The 17,026-nt window shown below is 41.3% G+C and overlaps 1 protein-coding gene across 1 annotated transcript in view; it reads right to left on the reverse strand.

The window, feature by feature from the left end:
• The window catches only part of SCML4 (Scm polycomb group protein like 4), a 46,777-nt gene extending 30,157 nt beyond the window's left edge, over window positions 1–16,620 (reverse strand). Inside the window, 4 exon segments of the mRNA XM_025042371.1 lie at window position 1; window positions 4–24; window positions 2,192–2,321; window positions 16,425–16,620. The exon segment at window position 1 is cut by the window's left edge and continues 167 nt beyond it. Of these exon segments, the coding sequence (XP_024898139.1) occupies window position 1; window positions 4–24; window positions 2,192–2,321; window positions 16,425–16,580 (308 nt within the window). The 5' untranslated portion in view covers window positions 16,581–16,620.
• Window positions 16,621–17,026: the final 406 nt, after the last annotated feature.

The raw sequence follows: 17,026 nt of genomic DNA on the forward strand, positions 1-17,026 counted from the left end.
CTTGCTTGTTGATGTAGAGGCAAACTGTGGAAACAGAGACCCACAAAGCCCTCAGCATCTGTGCACATTGGGCCAGGGGGCTGCTCCCATGTGCTCAGGGATGCGTCAGCCATGTACCCTTGGCCTAGGCCTTGGAAAACATGGAAATGGCAAAAGTGGGACTGCTTCTTCCCACTTAATAAGTAAAAGGGGCAACGGAGCCAATCACCCCAACTGCCAAGGCTTGCTCTCAAGTGGCCTCCTGGTTGGGGACAGATGGACAGTGGGCCCCCTTTGATGTACTCAAATCTGAATTGTAGACAGTTATGGAGACCTATGTGGACTGCATTTATAGAGCATTTCCATGCTGGGCATGTACACATACAAAATCTTCCCTCCTCCTCCAAGGGAACAGTCAAGCTCCACATAATGTTTACCACTTTTTTAAATTAACCTTTGATGAATAAAAAAAAAAATCAAGATAATGTTGATTACTCCAAAAACTGTGTTTCAGCCTCTAAATTCAGCCATTCCTTTAGATGAGCCCAAACAATGGTTTCCACACTTTTAAAGTAATATCTAACACTAGTAAAAAAATTTTGAGCACATCTTCCAAAAAGTGTTTATTTATAAAGAGGTTATACATATTCTTATCTGTATTAATGTATTGTGTACGTGTTAAAACATAACCAAGAAATAGAATTTTTTAAAGAATGAGATGCAAACAAATATTAATAGTAGGTGACATATACTACACGTTAATGACACTGCTCTTATGTTTCCCGCCCCCCCACCCCAGAGCATGAGCACCTTGCCTAGGAGGCCAGTAATGCAAAGGATTGTTGAAGAGGGACTTTTAGAGGACACTTATAGGATTTGGAAGGATTAAACAGTAAGAACAAAGGTGAAGAAAATTAGTTTCTATTGACCACCTATTATATTTCAGTCGCTTAAGATATTTTATCTTATTTAATCCTTAGGACAAGCCTGGGAATAGGTATTATTCCTTCTTTACTAATGAAGAAACTGAGGCTTCAAGTGGTTAGATGGATACTCATAAAGTCTGTAATTACTGATGCAACAGGGATTTGGATTCAAGTCTTTCTGATATCAAGGCCTGTGCTCTTTTCATTCTATGAGGCTGTCTTCTCCTCTACTCATCCCAGATAATTAAGGAAATATAATCAATAAGAGACCTTTATGCCAGACACTGTGCTAGGCCTTACAGAGAAAATGGTGAACCAAACTAATGAGGTCCCTGGCTTCACAGAGCTTAGGGCCCAGTATGGGAGGCAGACCTACTCAGAGAGTCACAGGAACTGATATGGGACTGTGGCTGTGAGAAACACTGTGAGGTGCTCAGACAGCCAATCTTGGGGGCCCTGGCAGGAAGCCCATAAAGTAGGCAGGTATGCTTGAGCTGAAATAAAGGGAGAAATAAAGGGAGAACTAGAAGGAAGATCATTCTAGATGGAGGGAAGAGACTATCCTAAGATCCTGTGACGGGTCCTGGGGACTGAGGACTTGTTGGCCATTTTAACAAGTTTGGTCTTTACCTAAGAGCAATGGGAGGAGAAATAAGGGATTTAAGTGGGATGGGAGTGGGGAGTGGGGTTGTGATGAAGGGGGACTGTGTTTGTGTGTATGTGTGTGTGTGTGTGTGTGTGTGTGTGTGTGAGAGAGAGAGAGAGAGAGAGAGAGAGAGAGAGCGAGAGAGAGAGAGCATCTGATTGTTGCTACTCTTACAAAGGAACTGTTGGTTTGTGGGTGCCCCATAAGGCACTGGGCTGTGCACGACCCCGACTGGATTAGAGGGTGCCAGGTGGGACTAAGGGAGATTAGGAACCTTAGGAGATCTGGAAGTACAAACACAAGGATAGAAACTCCTCAAGGCAAGCAGGCTCACTATTGATGCAAAGTAAACCTGGCTCTAAAGAGAAAAACTGGGCCACCAACCACTCTTTCTAGTCCTACCCCAAGGCAAGCAGCTGAACCCAAGATGCGCTGAAAACCAAGTTTCAAATAATCCAAGCTGTGAGCACACTTAAACTCGTGTGCTCAAAGAATCTGGTCATCCTAGCTACTGTCCAGCTAATACGATAACTAAATCCCTCATTTGAGGTACTCAGTAGCAGCTTTCTAGTACACAAAGTGACCGTTAGATGATGATGGGCAGCCCATCACAGTCTTGGAGTTCATTTGCCTGACCTACCTGTGAGAGCCTGCGGGGCTGCCAAGCTGGGTATGGTGGCTGCATCCTGAGGGATGGAGCTGAGGTCAGGCTCTGGGGTACTCCGAGGAGGTGAGAGGGCTAAAGGAGTCATAAGAACCCGAGACTTGAGCTGCAAGAGAGAGCCCATTTGGTCAATGAAAATCTGAAAATTATCTCCACACTCTCTCAGAATCTTTTCTAGATGGCAGTTAGCCATTGCTACTGGGTCATGCATCCACACCTTTCTACCGTGCAGCTTTGGTGCTGAACTTCAAATTCAAGTCCACGTTCAAGATTCATGTTTGGGGTCACATTCAGAGATCAGCTCTACCCTTATAGTAGAGCCACCCAGAAAATGACTGTGTCAGTCAATGGGTATGGGAGCACATAGAGATCTGAATAGATCCTGAGCACAGGATGCAGGATAGGAGATAGTTCTTAACCTGTGCTTCCTAGAATCTTGTGGACAAGGCTTCCCCCGACAGCCACCCAGAGACTGAACCCGAAGTTCTCCTCACCTTCTGCTCACAAAGATCACTGATCGTGTTGGAAAGAAAAAGTAAGGGCTATTTCTCTAAAGGGCTGACATACTGCTCAGTGTCTATTTCTTGCAGTCGAGACTATCGAAGGTAGCCTGAGTGTGGACTTGAGTGCATGCTCCACTGGCGAGAAGCAGCCACCTTCAAGGTCTCACTTGAAACCACAAATGAGGAGCTGAAATTTGCTTTTTGCTATTAAGGAGGAGATGAATGGTTTATGATGTCAACACCAACAAGTCATTCTCTTAAACTGAGGTTTGACAGACAAGTTTTAATCTTAACTCTCCAACCCAAAATAATAAATAAGTCAGCCACTTCACATTTTTGCCACTGACCTGGGCCTGGACCCCACTCCAGACCAATTAAGTCAACCTCTGGGAATGGGACACAGGCTTATGGAGTTTTTAAAGATACTCAGATAATTCCAATACAATTAAGATTGAGGACGACTGCTCAACACTAGTGCTTTTCAACTTTAAGGTGCAATCAATCACCTGGGGGGTCTCATTAAAACACAGATTCTGATTCAGGAGACCTGGGGTGGGGCCTGAGATTCTGCATTTCTAACATGCTCCCAGGTAGTACCGATGCTGCTGCTCCATGGGCCACACTTTGAGTAGCAAGGGCGTACATTCTATTGTTATTACAGATGTAGTACCCATCCATATCTGAACTTGTTTAGGATAAAATAATACTAATAGTCATAAAGAACTAGTATTCTTACTGCTAGTTATGCAACCATTTCACATTCGTTCATTTATTGATTCAACAAATACCTATTGAGCACCTATTGTAAGCCACACACTCTTATAGCTGCTTGGGATACAACAGGGAACAAAGCAGACAAAAATTTTTGCTCGCATGTAACTGGCATTCTTTGTCAGAGGGGAGACAGACAATAAACAAAATAAATAAGTAAATGATATAGCATGTTAGAGGACAATAAGAGCCGAAGGTGAAAATAAAGAGGGAAAGGTCATGGGAAGTACAATCGTGAAGTTGTACTTTGGATTAAAATTTTAAAAATAAGGTAGTTAAGGTAATTCTTGGGTGATGCTGCACAAAGATTTGAAGGAGGTAAGGGAGCAAGTCGTGCCGTTAACTATGGGAAGAATATCCCAGTGAATGAGACTATCAAGTGCAAAGGTCCTGAGGCAGGAATAATTCCTGGAGTGTTTGTACAACTGCAAGGAGGCCAGAGCGAGATTGGAGAAGTAATAAAGTCAGCAAGGTTTTGCAGGACACTGTAAGTTCTCTGACTTTTACTCTGAGCTTTTTTGAGCAGAGGAACTACAGGATCTGAACAGACATATTAATAATCCTTCTAACTGTTGTGTTGAGAAGAGACGAAAGGGGCAAAGGGGGAAGAACCACTAATCTAGAGTAGATGAGAGATGATGATAGGTCGGATCAGGGTAATAGCAGTAAAAGTGATGAGAAAGTTCTGGACAGGTTCTGGATAGATTTTGAAGGTGGAACCAGTAGGACTTACTGACACACTGGATGTGGTGTGCATGAGAGAGAGAAAGAAGTCAAAGATGATTCCAAGGGTTTGGGCCAGGAAGTCTGCAGGTGGACTAAGATTCCTTTTTTGGGGAGCAGAGGGAGGAGAATGAGAGTGTAGGGGAATAGGGGAGACTAGAGGTTAGTTTTGTACATGTCAAGTTCAAGATGTCCAGGTCTAAGTAGAGATGTTAAGTAGACAATTTCACATACTGGAGTAAGGAATTCTGGTGGAAAATGTAAATGGAGATTTAATTTCGGAATCATCAATATAAGGTTGATATTTAAGGCCATGATAATGAATGGGATCATCAGAGAATTGAAATTGAGTGTAGATGGAGAAGAGAAGGATCCAAGCATTGAGCCTTATAAGGCTTCAACATAAGAAGGTGGAGAGTTGAGGAGGAACCAGAAAAAGAAACTAGGAAAGACATCTAGTGGGGCAGAAAGACAACTGGGAGAGTGTGGCATTATGGGAGCCAAATGGAGAAAGTGTTTCATGACGGAGAGAGTGATTCACTACATCAAATGCTCTGATCAGACAAGGAAGACCAGAAGTGGCCATTACATGTAGCAACTTTCTAGTAAGAGAGGTTGTAGTGAAGTGGGTGGGATAAGTAACCGATTGGAATAAACTCAAGGAATTATGAGAAGAGAGGCATTGGGATCAGGAAGTAAAGTCAGTTCTTTCAAGGAATCTTGTGGTGGGGCATGGAGAATTAACTATAACAAGAGGGGAAAGTAGGATCAAAAGATTTTGCCCCACAATGAGATATCATCTCATACCCATTAGGATGGTTACTATCAAAAATAAAAACAAAAAATAACAAGTGTTGGTGATGATATGGAGAAATTGGAACACTTGTGCACTGTTGGTGGGAATGTAAAGTGGCGCAGTATGGCAGTTCCTCAAAAATTTATAAATAGGATTACCCAGCAATTTTACTTCTGGGTATATAGCTAAAAGAATCGGAAGCAAGATCTCCAAGAGATGTTTGTATATTCATGTTAATAACATTATTCACAATAGTCATTGTGGAAGGAACTACAAAAGTCCATCGACAGAAAAATGAGTAAACAAACTGTGGTATATATATACAAGGAAATAGTACTCAGCCTTAAAAAGGAAGAAAATTCTGACACATACTACAACATGGACAGAATTTGAGGACATTATGCTAAGTGAAATAAACCAGTCACAAAAAAGATAAATATCATATAATTTCACTTATATGAAACCAAGAATAGTCAAATTCATTGAAACAGAAAATAGAATGGAGGTTCCCAGAGGCTAGAGGGAGTGGGGAATGAAGAGTTGTTTAATTGATATGGAGAACTTTTGCAAAGTGAAAAAGTTCTGGAGATTGGATGCAAGACAATGTGAATATACTTAACTCTACTGAACTGTAGATTTAGAAATGGTTATGATGGTAAATTTTATGCCATGCATTTTTTTATCACAATTAAATAAATTTAAAGATTTTTTTTTTTTTTTTGCATGGGAGAAATATGTTTAAATGCCAATGGAAATAATCCAGTAGAGAGGGAAAAAATTGATGATACAGGGGAGAGCGTGGAGAACTGATGGCATCAGGACTCTGAGTAGGTGAGAGGGGATGAGATTTAGTAAAGGGTTGCGGGGAGCAAGCTTTGGCTTTAGAGGGGAACATGGACCTTTCATCTATTGCCATAGGAAGGAAGGCAGAACAGAGGGGTCTGGATCTGGGGTGTGTGGATGTGGAGGTAGGTGGGAGCTTACAGAAGTTCTCTTCCGCTGGCTTCTACTTTCTCAGTGATGCTAGAAGCTGAGTGTGAGGACAGAGGAGGTTATGTTCATGAGCTAGGAGGGTAAGAAAAGTTGGGGAATAGAGAGTGGCTGCTGAGCAGCATTGAGGGTACCACGGGATGTGTGGAAATGAACTTAAATTCCTTGCAGTGAATTTGGAATGCAATCAGCCAGAAGTGAGTACATTGGCTCCAGAGGGCTCTATGGGTGCACAATCCGAGGCTTCTGCGAGAAGCTACGATGAACAGCAGAGATTTCATCTTATTCTGAGTTTAGAATTTGAAAAATTAAAGGGCCTATCAGGTAACAATACACTTCTAAGTATTATAAAAATAATTTAAAAGAAACCTCAGTGGTAGAAGACATGGATGAGAAACCTGCTATGACTCAGTCACCATGGCTGTGGCATGCTTTCTCATCAGCCAAGTGTGATGAGGGCTGCGACCACCCTGCCTGTTCTCCCAGGTCGTGCTCCAAGGATCCCCGTGACAATCTCTAAGACTGATACCCCACTCTTCACTGCTTGTGATGGAGAGGGTGGTGTGACAGTCCCTGAGGACGATGAGCAGTGGACTCTGGGAGAGCCTTAGCTAAATCCTGCTTTACAGGCCTAAAGTCCTCCAACTGCCAACATGCAGATAACGATGTTGGTGAGGAAAAAACAGGATTAGCAAGCAAGTTGTCATTTCCCCACCCCGTGGTCTTTAAGTAAATCACACCGAGATCTTGTGATCCTTCCCTAGAAGTGATGATGATGATAGTGATGATGATGATAGCAGTTAAGACTTAGATAGCCAGGTACTGTTTACTGTTCATGGAAACCTCATAACAACCCTAACATCTAATGCTTGCTCACTATTTTAACATTTATTAGAGAGAGAGAGATGTCCATTGAACTCACCTCCAATGAAGTAATATAATTATAATTGGCTGTTACCTCTGCCTATCATTTCTGCCCAGGTGAAGCAATTTAACAAATTGAAATAAGTCAGCTGGTTGCCAGAAAAAAACATCTGTATTCATTCAACTTCTAAAAGAATGGCTGGGACTTTTGAACAAAAGAAAAATCTCATGCATCTGTGGGTGGTACATGACTTTTAAAAAATAACCTTTTAGTAAGAGAATAAATCATCAGTAGGGATATCCTTTGACTTAGCATTTTGAAATTTCTATCTCATTGCTTAATATAACTAATCAAAAATAACCTAGCTCAGAAAAGAGAGTCACCCATGACTTTGGGAAGGTCCTAAAACAGATATGAGCCCACTGCCAAGACCATCCTTGGTTCTGACGTGGGGTGTGATGTCTGTCAGCACCTCTCCCAGTGTGTGGAATGAGAAGCTCCTTGTATGTCCCAACCTATCCAAGGCAAGACATGCATCTTTGTCATTGCTTGGTTTTTAAAAACAAAAACTATTTATTTGTTTTGATTTGTTTTTAAATGAACAAAAATAAAACAGAATGCTCTTATCTGGGTTTCTAATACTATTCTTCAATAAAAGGAACCAGGCCTTCTTTGGTGAAATGGCTGATTCTAGGACTAGCGCAGGGAGTTTACAAGATAAGCCTGGAGCTTCATGTTGATTCAGAAAGTAAGAAAATACTAATTTCAAATATAACAATAATAATGATAAACATTTATTGAGTTCTCGCTTTGCATTAGCTCTATGCTAAATGTTTACATTTAATTCTTGCCACCTCCCTGTGAGGAGGTATTATTTTCCTTACCTTACAGATGGGGAAAGGCAGCCTCCAAAAGTCAAAGTAACAAGACCTAGGACAGGGTTTAGTGAGTGCCAAGCTAAACTTTAACCCAGATGCAAAAGTTAGTGTGCTACTCTATGTGTTCGTGCTCTCCTCAGACTTACTTTTAAATTTTGTTTTGTTGGTTTGCCCTCTACTAAATTACAGCCAGCCTCTATACATCTTTACCCTCTCCCAGCCACAATCTCCATCCTCCAGTTATCAATCTTTTGTTGTCAACCGATCAAACACTGTTTAGTTCGTACTTCTGTTTCTGCCACAATTGCATATTTCTAGAAAAATGTTTGAATTTTGCATCAACTGACCCCTTCTTTTTTAGTGTCTCCTTGTCACACATCTCAGTTTGTAAACAGATACCTTCTCAACTCTTTCCAGTGATTCTCTAGCAAATGTCTTAGAGAAGGTCTTCTCCTGAAAGACAGCTGGAGCAAGAAACTCTCCAGGACCTTATTTTGGATCTGTAAACAGAAAAGCAAGGTGAACCAATCCCAGATTCCCCAGCCCCCTTTGGTGGAGACTCCACTTGCAAGGGCTGACTCTTTACTCCTCTGCTTCTTCCCACAGGTAGACACAACAGAGTGAAATTGTAGAACACCAAAGACAAAGTCTTAAAATTAGCTTAAAAATACAAAATGTTCCAGAGAACACTCAAAGAGCTAGATAGGTAGCTGAGTTCTTTACAACGATGGACCCCAGAAGACAAATGGAATAATATCTACAAAGTTATTCCGAGGAAGGAAATAACTGACAACCTAGAATTCTACACCCAGCAAAAATATTTTTTCCAAAAAAGAAGGTAAAATAAAGAAACTTCCAGACCACAAAAGCTAAGGGAACTTGTCACTAGAGGACCTATATTAAAGGGGCTTTTAAAAGACGTACATCAGGGAAATGGAAAGTGATCCCAGGTGGGAGGTCTGATATGCAAAAGAAGAAGGAGAAAGAGAAGAGGACGAAGAAGAAGAAGAAGAAGAAGAGAATTTATAAAAAATGATAAACAAGCAGGTGAATCTAAATGAAAATGACTGCATAAAAAAAATAAATATGTCTTGAGGGATTAAAAAAGCAAAACAGAATTAAAATGTGTGACAACAACAATAAACAAGTGGGAGATAAATGTAGTTAAAGTGTCCTAAGGTCCTCGTGTTATCAAGGAAGAAGTAAGGGTGATGTTAACTTTAGAAAAAAACTCTAGTAAGTAAACATGCTACAATTTCTAGAGCAATCAGTAATACAGTAGGAAACACTGTGCTTAACTTTCAAGAAATAGACAAAAATTAAATTGAAAAATTCAAAAGAAGGCAGGAAAGACAGGTAAAATGAACATAGAATGAGTGGAACAAATAGAATACACAATATAAGATGTGGATTTAAACCCAAACTTACCAGTAACATCTTTAAACACAGATGGACTAAATGCCTAGTGAAAAGGCAAAGACTACTATACTGGATGCTATGGATTGAAAGGTGTCCCCGCAAAAGACGTTGAAGTCCCAACCCCAGTATCTGTCAGTGTGATCTTAATTGGAAATTAGCTTAACAGATAATCAAGTTAAGCTGAGGTCATTAGCGTGGGCCCTAATCCAATATCACTGGTCTCCTTATAAAAAAGGGAAATTTGGACACAGAGACAGACACTTAGAGAGGCAAGACAACGTGAAGACACAGGAGAATGCCATCTAAAAGCCAAGGAACACCTGAGGCCACCAGAAGCTAGGAGAGAGGCCTCAGACAGATTCTCTTTTCACAAGCCTCAGAAGGAACTAACCAAGCCAACTTCTTGATCTTGGATTTCTAGCCGCCAGAACTATGAAGCAATAAATTTCTATCATTTAAGCCACCCAATTTGTTCTTTTTTGTTACAGCAGCCCTAGGTATATTTTTTAATATACCAATTAAAAAAAAAAAATTCTTGTTCTCCCTAGCTCCCTCCCCGCCCCCCCCGCCCACACCTGTTTGATAAGGACAGCTTTGTACGTGTCCCTGCCCATAGGTTTCCTTGGGGGCACATTCTTCCTTTAGGCTCATAGTCTTTGTTCCTACAGAACTCTCTCACAGTTCTGAGGAGAAGCCTAAGGGAGCACAGTCAGGGAAAATAGAATACCTCACCATGTTCAACCTCAGATGTTAGTCTAAAAACCTGCCTGTTGGAAATGCAAATCAGCTCCAACAATAAGAAGTTTGTAGCCAATGACCTAATTCCATTCCTAGGAATCAGTCTGTTTCTGGGTTTACTCTTGCCTTTTTCTCTCTACATTTGTAGAAGGAAATATAGAGAGAAACGGGAAGGAAAGGCAGGTATCCTTTGGCTTTGAGACCTGCCTCAGCAACATGCCCCTCAGTCAAATCTGAGAGCCTAGTTGAAAAATCTTTGCACTAAGACTTCCCTAGAGAAATATCCTGCCTGCATCATAATGAAGACAGAGGGGATGTGTGTGGATGTGGGAGGGGAATGGTCTGGTTCCCTTGTGCCTTTCAGAAGTGCAAATGGGGTGTTGGGTTCAGATTCTCCTCTGGGCCCAGAGAGGTGCTGAAATTGGTGAAGTGCACCGGGGTGAAAGTGGGGGTGGGGCAGAGGAGGGGTTGCTGCTGCTCCACCTGGGGTGGGGCCGGAAGAATGGTTTAATTTCCTCCTGATAGAGGGTAGCCAAGAAGGAAAACAATGAAGCCGATATACTTCATGAGTATCCAGAGGGAGAAGGAAGAAAAACAAAAACAAAAACGCTATCACTGGATAAAGTGGAATTCAGAAAACCAGATCTATTTGTGAGAATTATTTAATGGAATGCTGTCTGCTATGTCCTGTGACCTCAATAACCTTTAGTAGAGACCACACTTTTCAAGAAATGCTTGGTGTGATTGGGTTGCTTACAGGAACGGTGAGAGGGCCAAGTCTATGCATCAGTGGGCATGGAGTCAAAGCAGTCTGCCCTGCAGATGAGACAAGGGACGTGGGACACCTGGTTACAGGCACCCTCTATACAGCAGAACACAGAACAGAAGGATCTGGAGCTAGCTTATATGGGTCCACAGAAAAGATGGTTAGATTTTCAGGAATACATCAAGGTGCTTGTTAAACACAGAGGAAAATAGAAAACTTAAATATATATACTTATGGAGTGTTAATTAAAGTATATTCAAAACAAAGATATTGGAGACTCAAAACTCATCACTTCCTAATTATGTTACTATCGAATCTGTATGGACTATGGGATTGCAGATGCCAGGGTGGGCTGCTGCATATCTTTTCCCAACTCTGTGTTCAGCGATGTCACACTGGTGCCTTGAAATTGGCCATGTTGGGAATATTTAGACCTTGAAAATTGGCAAATGCTACAAATTAGGGCTGTATTTATTACTTTGTTGACTTACAGACTTAAAAAATGTTAAAAAATACTGGTTAAACTCAAACATGTGTCTTGCCTGTAGCTGTTACACTGTAAATAGCACCAAAAAACAGAATATTTTTGTGTTCAAAACTATTATCCAATTCAGCAGAGAAGTCACTCGTTCACATTTTTGACAGAAGAGCAAAGTTCTAACATACATCTTCACTTTTATGTTTGTTTTACTCCTTAATGTAAGTGAAAATATCAACTAACATTCATGTCAGAGCCACACTCAGAATGCTGGAAACATTTTACGAGCATACGCCTACCCCTGACCCACTGCTGACCCACTGCTGACCCTCAACCCTGACCTACTGCTGACCCTCAACCTTGACCCCTGCTCCAGCCCTGGGGTACGGGAGGAGGACAACAGGAGACCACAGGAAAGACAGTCCCTGCCCTCAGCGTTGCACACTGTTCGGCCATAGGGAATGGTCCCTGCCTTGTGCCTGTGTAATCATTTTCCCCCATGGACCACAGGTGGCACTCCATACCTACCATCAGCAAGAGAGGGACCTTGGAAATAGGCACAGGAAGAGTTATTAGATACCCATTCTTCCCTTGCCTATAATTAGGCTGCTTTCGGTGTTCATAAATATGACTCTAAGGCAATAGAAGGTCTGGATAATCAAAGAAGCATTGAAATCATTTCAACAGTTCTAAGAAAATACATTTTAGAAAGAAACATTAAGCAAGCGTTGAAACAAACAAAATAAGCCCTTTTTACTTAAGCTCGGACATATTCTTAATTGACATTTTTGTGAATGTGACTTCCTTGTTACACAGTGCCAAGAGCACATCCTTTTGGGCGGGGCAGGGCAAGGGAGATGACAATAAGAAACCGGGAAGAAAACAAAATTTTGTGTTGACCCATGTTCATTAGAAAATTACTTTCTGTATAAAATAAATTTTCCAGTTAACAGAGAGGACTGTTCATTAAGTACTTAGCAGAGGCTGCCGGCTATTCCTAAACATCCATGCTTCCTTCTTCCTTTAATAATGCAATCCCTGAATTTTAGGTTATCACCTGGTCACCTAGCCCTATGTTTTCCTGTCTCTCTTGGGGCTGCCTGTGGCCAAATGACTAAGTTCTGGCCAGTGAGATGCAAGAATGACTAGTGTGTGTAACTTTGATAGCTAGGCCCTTAAAGGTGCCATTACCTCTGTCCCCATTCTGCTGGCTGGTCTCGTTGGATCACGGAAACTGAAGGATTCATTTTAGAGCATGAGATAGAGACTTGGTGTTAAGATAGCGGAGCAATAATATAGAAGGATCCTGGGTCCCCAACTCCAGGGAGTCATCAGCCCCACATGGCCTTTCCAGACTTTAACATGAGAGAGAAATTAGTTTCTATCATCCTTAAGTCACTGTTATTTGGCTTTTGTTACAGCAGCTGACTTTGTATCGTGAATAACTTAATTGCCAACATTTTAGAACATTTTAACTATTTGTTTTTAATATTTCAGGGCTGATAATCTTTCTAGAACATGTTACACTTTTCTTAACTTACTAAATAGAGCAAACAGAACACAATTTATTCTTTTCTGAGTTGGGAAGCATAATTCCTATTCTGAACAATAATACAAGGAGATTGCAAAGTGTAGAGGGCTGACGGTAAGTGGCCTCAGGCTGAGAGGCGTGGTTGATTCATACCTAATTCCTAAAGTCTTTCTGACGCCCCTCACTATCCAACTATCGAGAATCAAATAAAAAAATACACATAAAGTGCTTTGGCCGAGAGCCTTAAACATAGAAGTGCTCAATAAATGTCAAGAATGACTATTATTGCTATTATTATTACGTATTGGAGACAAGGAGCTATTTTTAAAACTCAGGACTTTTTTTCTGCTTAAATCAGAATTCCAATCATAAAGACACAGAAACTGGAAATCCCACTGTGTGGTGACATTGAATCATCTGCCTCTACAGAATGGAAGTTACGATTTTTCCTTGGTGCTGACTCTCTCTCTCTTTATCTCTTTAAAAAGACCGCGATGGTGTTTTCAGTCATGGAATCTACCCGTTGACCTTGCAGAGTCTTTGAATGAAGGACCTAAACCTATAGTGGATGCTTCAAACTGAGATGTAAATATTCCGTTTGATAATGAAGAAGGCTCTTTTCATGGCAGTCAGAGCACAGCGCTTCAGAGACAATACAATGTTAAGAGGTGTTTGCTTCCTTTGACTAGAGTGAGAAGGGACAGTAAGGCCATAAAAAGATGTTCTCACAGCAGTGAGCATGTCCCAGCAATGATGCTGCTGGCCGAGGCCAAGAAAGAGATGGCCAGATGGGCCCTGGGAGGAGGCATGACCTATGAACTCTGGAGCACTGACATCTGACTGTTGGTTGAACTCTTCCTTTCCTGCCTGTAATTCACTTATGTTATTCTCAAGACTCAGAGAAGGGGTTAAATGTCACAGCCTGTGTTAGCTGTGCTTAGATCTTAAGGGAGAGGCTTGTGCCTTACTGGAGAGAGTTCCCACTTGTGCAGGGGCAGTGATTAACAGAACAGCTTGGTATGGCACCAGGCAAGAAGTGACAAGCTCAAACAGCGTAGACCTGTGATACAGTCAGTACAACCAGATGTTCTAAGAATCTCCTGGGGACAAGCTTGACAAAGGCTCAAAAACTTATCATTTTATTATGATAATATTGTTAGTGTAAATATACCACAATGTTATTATTGATATGACAAAATTATATTGTTATTTATTATTTTATAATATTGATAACATTGTATATTTTATTGTTCTATATTATTACTATATTATCGTAGAATTATAATGATAATTATTATTATCCTCTTGGTGTCCAGCTGTGTGTGAAGGCTTCTCCCCTCAGATATCTTCCCCTTTAAATCTAAAGTTGTTAATAAACAGCTATAATTGAGCTTGTAAGAAATGCGTCTATAGTAAAGGTAAAGAGACTCAGGGAGCTCTTGAAAGCATATTCTTAGTAATAAAATACAAGATCTTTAATGGTAGACCAACTAATATCTTATTCTGCTTGCTCAGGATTTTTTTTTGACAGCTTCTGGCTCCTCAACTGTGTACAGATCGTTAAAATTGCCAAACTAGTGGCTATTTGGTAAATGGAATGAAACTGTACTGTTTCTCTGCTGGCTTCTCTACAATTAAAACCCTTTTGTTAATGGCAAATGGGGCTTCAGTGTCTAAGAAATTGTCAAAATAAAACTGGAAAGACTTAATAGGCTGCCAACTTTATCTTGGCAAATCCTGACAATATACAACACTAAAATAAAATAAAATAAAATAAAATAAAATAAAATAAAATACAATCCAAAGGCATCTCCCATACACTTGAATAGTAGGAGGAAATAAACTTTAACACCAAAATAGTAGAAAGCAAATATTTCAGAATGAAGAATAATCCTTTAAGTGGAATCACTTTAGCTTTATGAAGACTTTCAAAGGGTTCTTATTTTTCTCATGTCATCATGAGTGGGCTGGAACTTCATGCAGACCGGCACCTGGTTTGCAGCAATTCTTTTGAATACTAAGCCCATGGCTTAGTTGTCTGGGAGCCGCTCACCTGAAATAATTCCCACACATCTCCCCAAATATATGAAAGGTGGACACAAGGAAGATCTATGGCCAGCTGTTCCCAGAAAGGAAACCGCGTGAGGCATGGCCCCAAGACCTGCTTTCTTCGTGCAGGGTCTGTATCATCAGCTAACCCTCCCAAAAGCTTTCTTCCTGCCCTGAGGTGTCTCTGAGTGTTAGGAGTACTGAAAACCGCCCTTTTTAGGAGACAGGAAAATTGCAAAGTCGGGTTCATTCCATGAAGTGAATTTCCATTTTTCCTGGCCCCAGAAATGCTGTGTCTGTCAGTAATTTTCATTCTTGGGTCACAGCTCCCAGGGGAGTAGGAGAAAGGCCAAACAGAAGAAGAAAAGTTTTCAGTGTGTTTCTTCAGATCCTGGATTTGTTCCCTGGCTCTATAAACAGAAAGGCTGCCTGGCTCCAGCCTTCCAGATTCAAGTCCCAGACTCCAGCAACTATGCAGGTAGCTGAGGAGGGAGACCTGCCCTGTGCCAGCTTCAGAGACACAATCCTGAAGCCAATGTGTCCATGATAAAAAAAGGAGGCTCTCTTTGCTAGAGAAATAACCAGTGACAGAAAACTTTACCTCAGGAGATAGTTGAGTAAAAGCTTCATTTACTAAAACCAATGACCTCCCCCCACGTCCCGCCCCCATCTACCGTTTTTATTTCACAGCAGTTGGAAGAACTGCAGAGAACCAAAAGGATAAAGCCTGAATCATTACCAGTTCTTCCCGAAACTGTGTCTTTCTGCTGACCTGAAATAATTTCCATACATTTTCCTAAATATACAGGAGCTAATTGCCAATTTGCATTTTGGTTTGAGTTATTCAGATCTCGAGATGGAAACACAAGCTTTTTATTTCAAGAAAAGTAAATGAAGGAAAACTTCAAAAGCTCATTTTCTAATGCCTGAAAGGGTTACAAAGAACAAGCTCAGTCTTTTCTCTCCAGTAGCATCCTCAAAAACATCTCAGAGGAGAAGCTAATTCTCGGGTCTGGGTTGCTTTAGTGATTGCAGTTGTATCAGAGAAGTTATTCTCCAGCCCTCACCCTCTCCAAATCATTGATTCTTAAAAGGGTCACGGGGTTTTAATTTTGCCTCATATGCCTCCTAGTAGCCAAACTTGATGTCAGCAACTTTTAAAAGCAGGAAACTATGAATTAACACCCTGTGTTTTCACCATGAGTTCCCCTTGTTAAGGCTCTATTTGGGAAAACTCTTCAATGTCCTTTGACACAAGTCTGCTCCCATTATTAATTTAAATGTCTCAGGGATATCATCTGCTTCTACTAAAATAAGTGACAAATGAGTTCTGGAAAATGGTTTCGAGAGCCACCCTAACAGGCACAGTTAGGGGAAAGCTCAGTGTCTGAAACATTAATTTAGATGTGAGGCTGAATAATGTGCGTTTAGCTCTGACCCTAAAATCTGCTCGCCTTACAACTTTCCCCATCTGGTGTAATTTGCTTTTTCCACTTGCAAAAATGCACACGACAGCGACAGCATGCATTGTGTGCCATGTTGTAGCAATGAGGCCTCATCCACCGCATGCTCCGTTGACAGAAGCTTATTGATTCTGTCTCTACCCAGCTCCCAACCTTTCATCGCACTGTGCAGTGGAGTTCTGCCCAAGCACCCATACCCCAGCCCAATACCACTTTGGAGAAAGATGATGAAGCCGTACCTTGTACCCAGGTTTCCGCCCTCTTTTCTTTGGGATCTTCACTGCTGGTAAAGAACCAGCTGAAGCAGAATAAAGGTTATGAACTGCCATCTTCACAGGTGTTGAGTGAAGTGGGGGTCGGCCTCGCTTTCTCCCAGGGATCCTCTGAGACTGCATTTCTGCTGGTGCCAGTCTTACAGAAGGAAGTGACAAGCGCTCACAGGCAGAAGAGCTGCTAAGAATTAGTCCAGACACAAAGCAAAACAAAAACAGAAGTGTTTGTTTGGTTTGCAAGGCAAACATAGATCTGGTTTGGTTATTTTGGCCATCCTACCCTTTATTGGAGGGGAAGACCAAATACAAGAGAGCCAGGCACTACTAGGAGCTTTTATAGTGCCGTTGGGCCCCTGGTATAACTTCAAGGATAGCAAATTTTTCATGGGACTATAGCGAAGTGGGGAAGATACTGGCTAGGTGGAGAAGACGATAGATTCTCAGCTCCAAACACAATCGACAGTGTCGCCAGCAACAAAACACTGTGCTGCAACAAGACACAAGACTCTGTGTCTCATGTTCCCCAGTTAGTTCAACTTTGAACTGATATAATAATAGTATTAGATAAA

The sequence above is a fragment of the Pteropus alecto genome, unplaced genomic scaffold (assembly GCF_000325575.1).
Source record: "Pteropus alecto unplaced genomic scaffold, ASM32557v1 scaffold79, whole genome shotgun sequence".
NCBI lineage: Eukaryota > Metazoa > Chordata > Mammalia > Chiroptera > Pteropodidae > Pteropus > Pteropus alecto.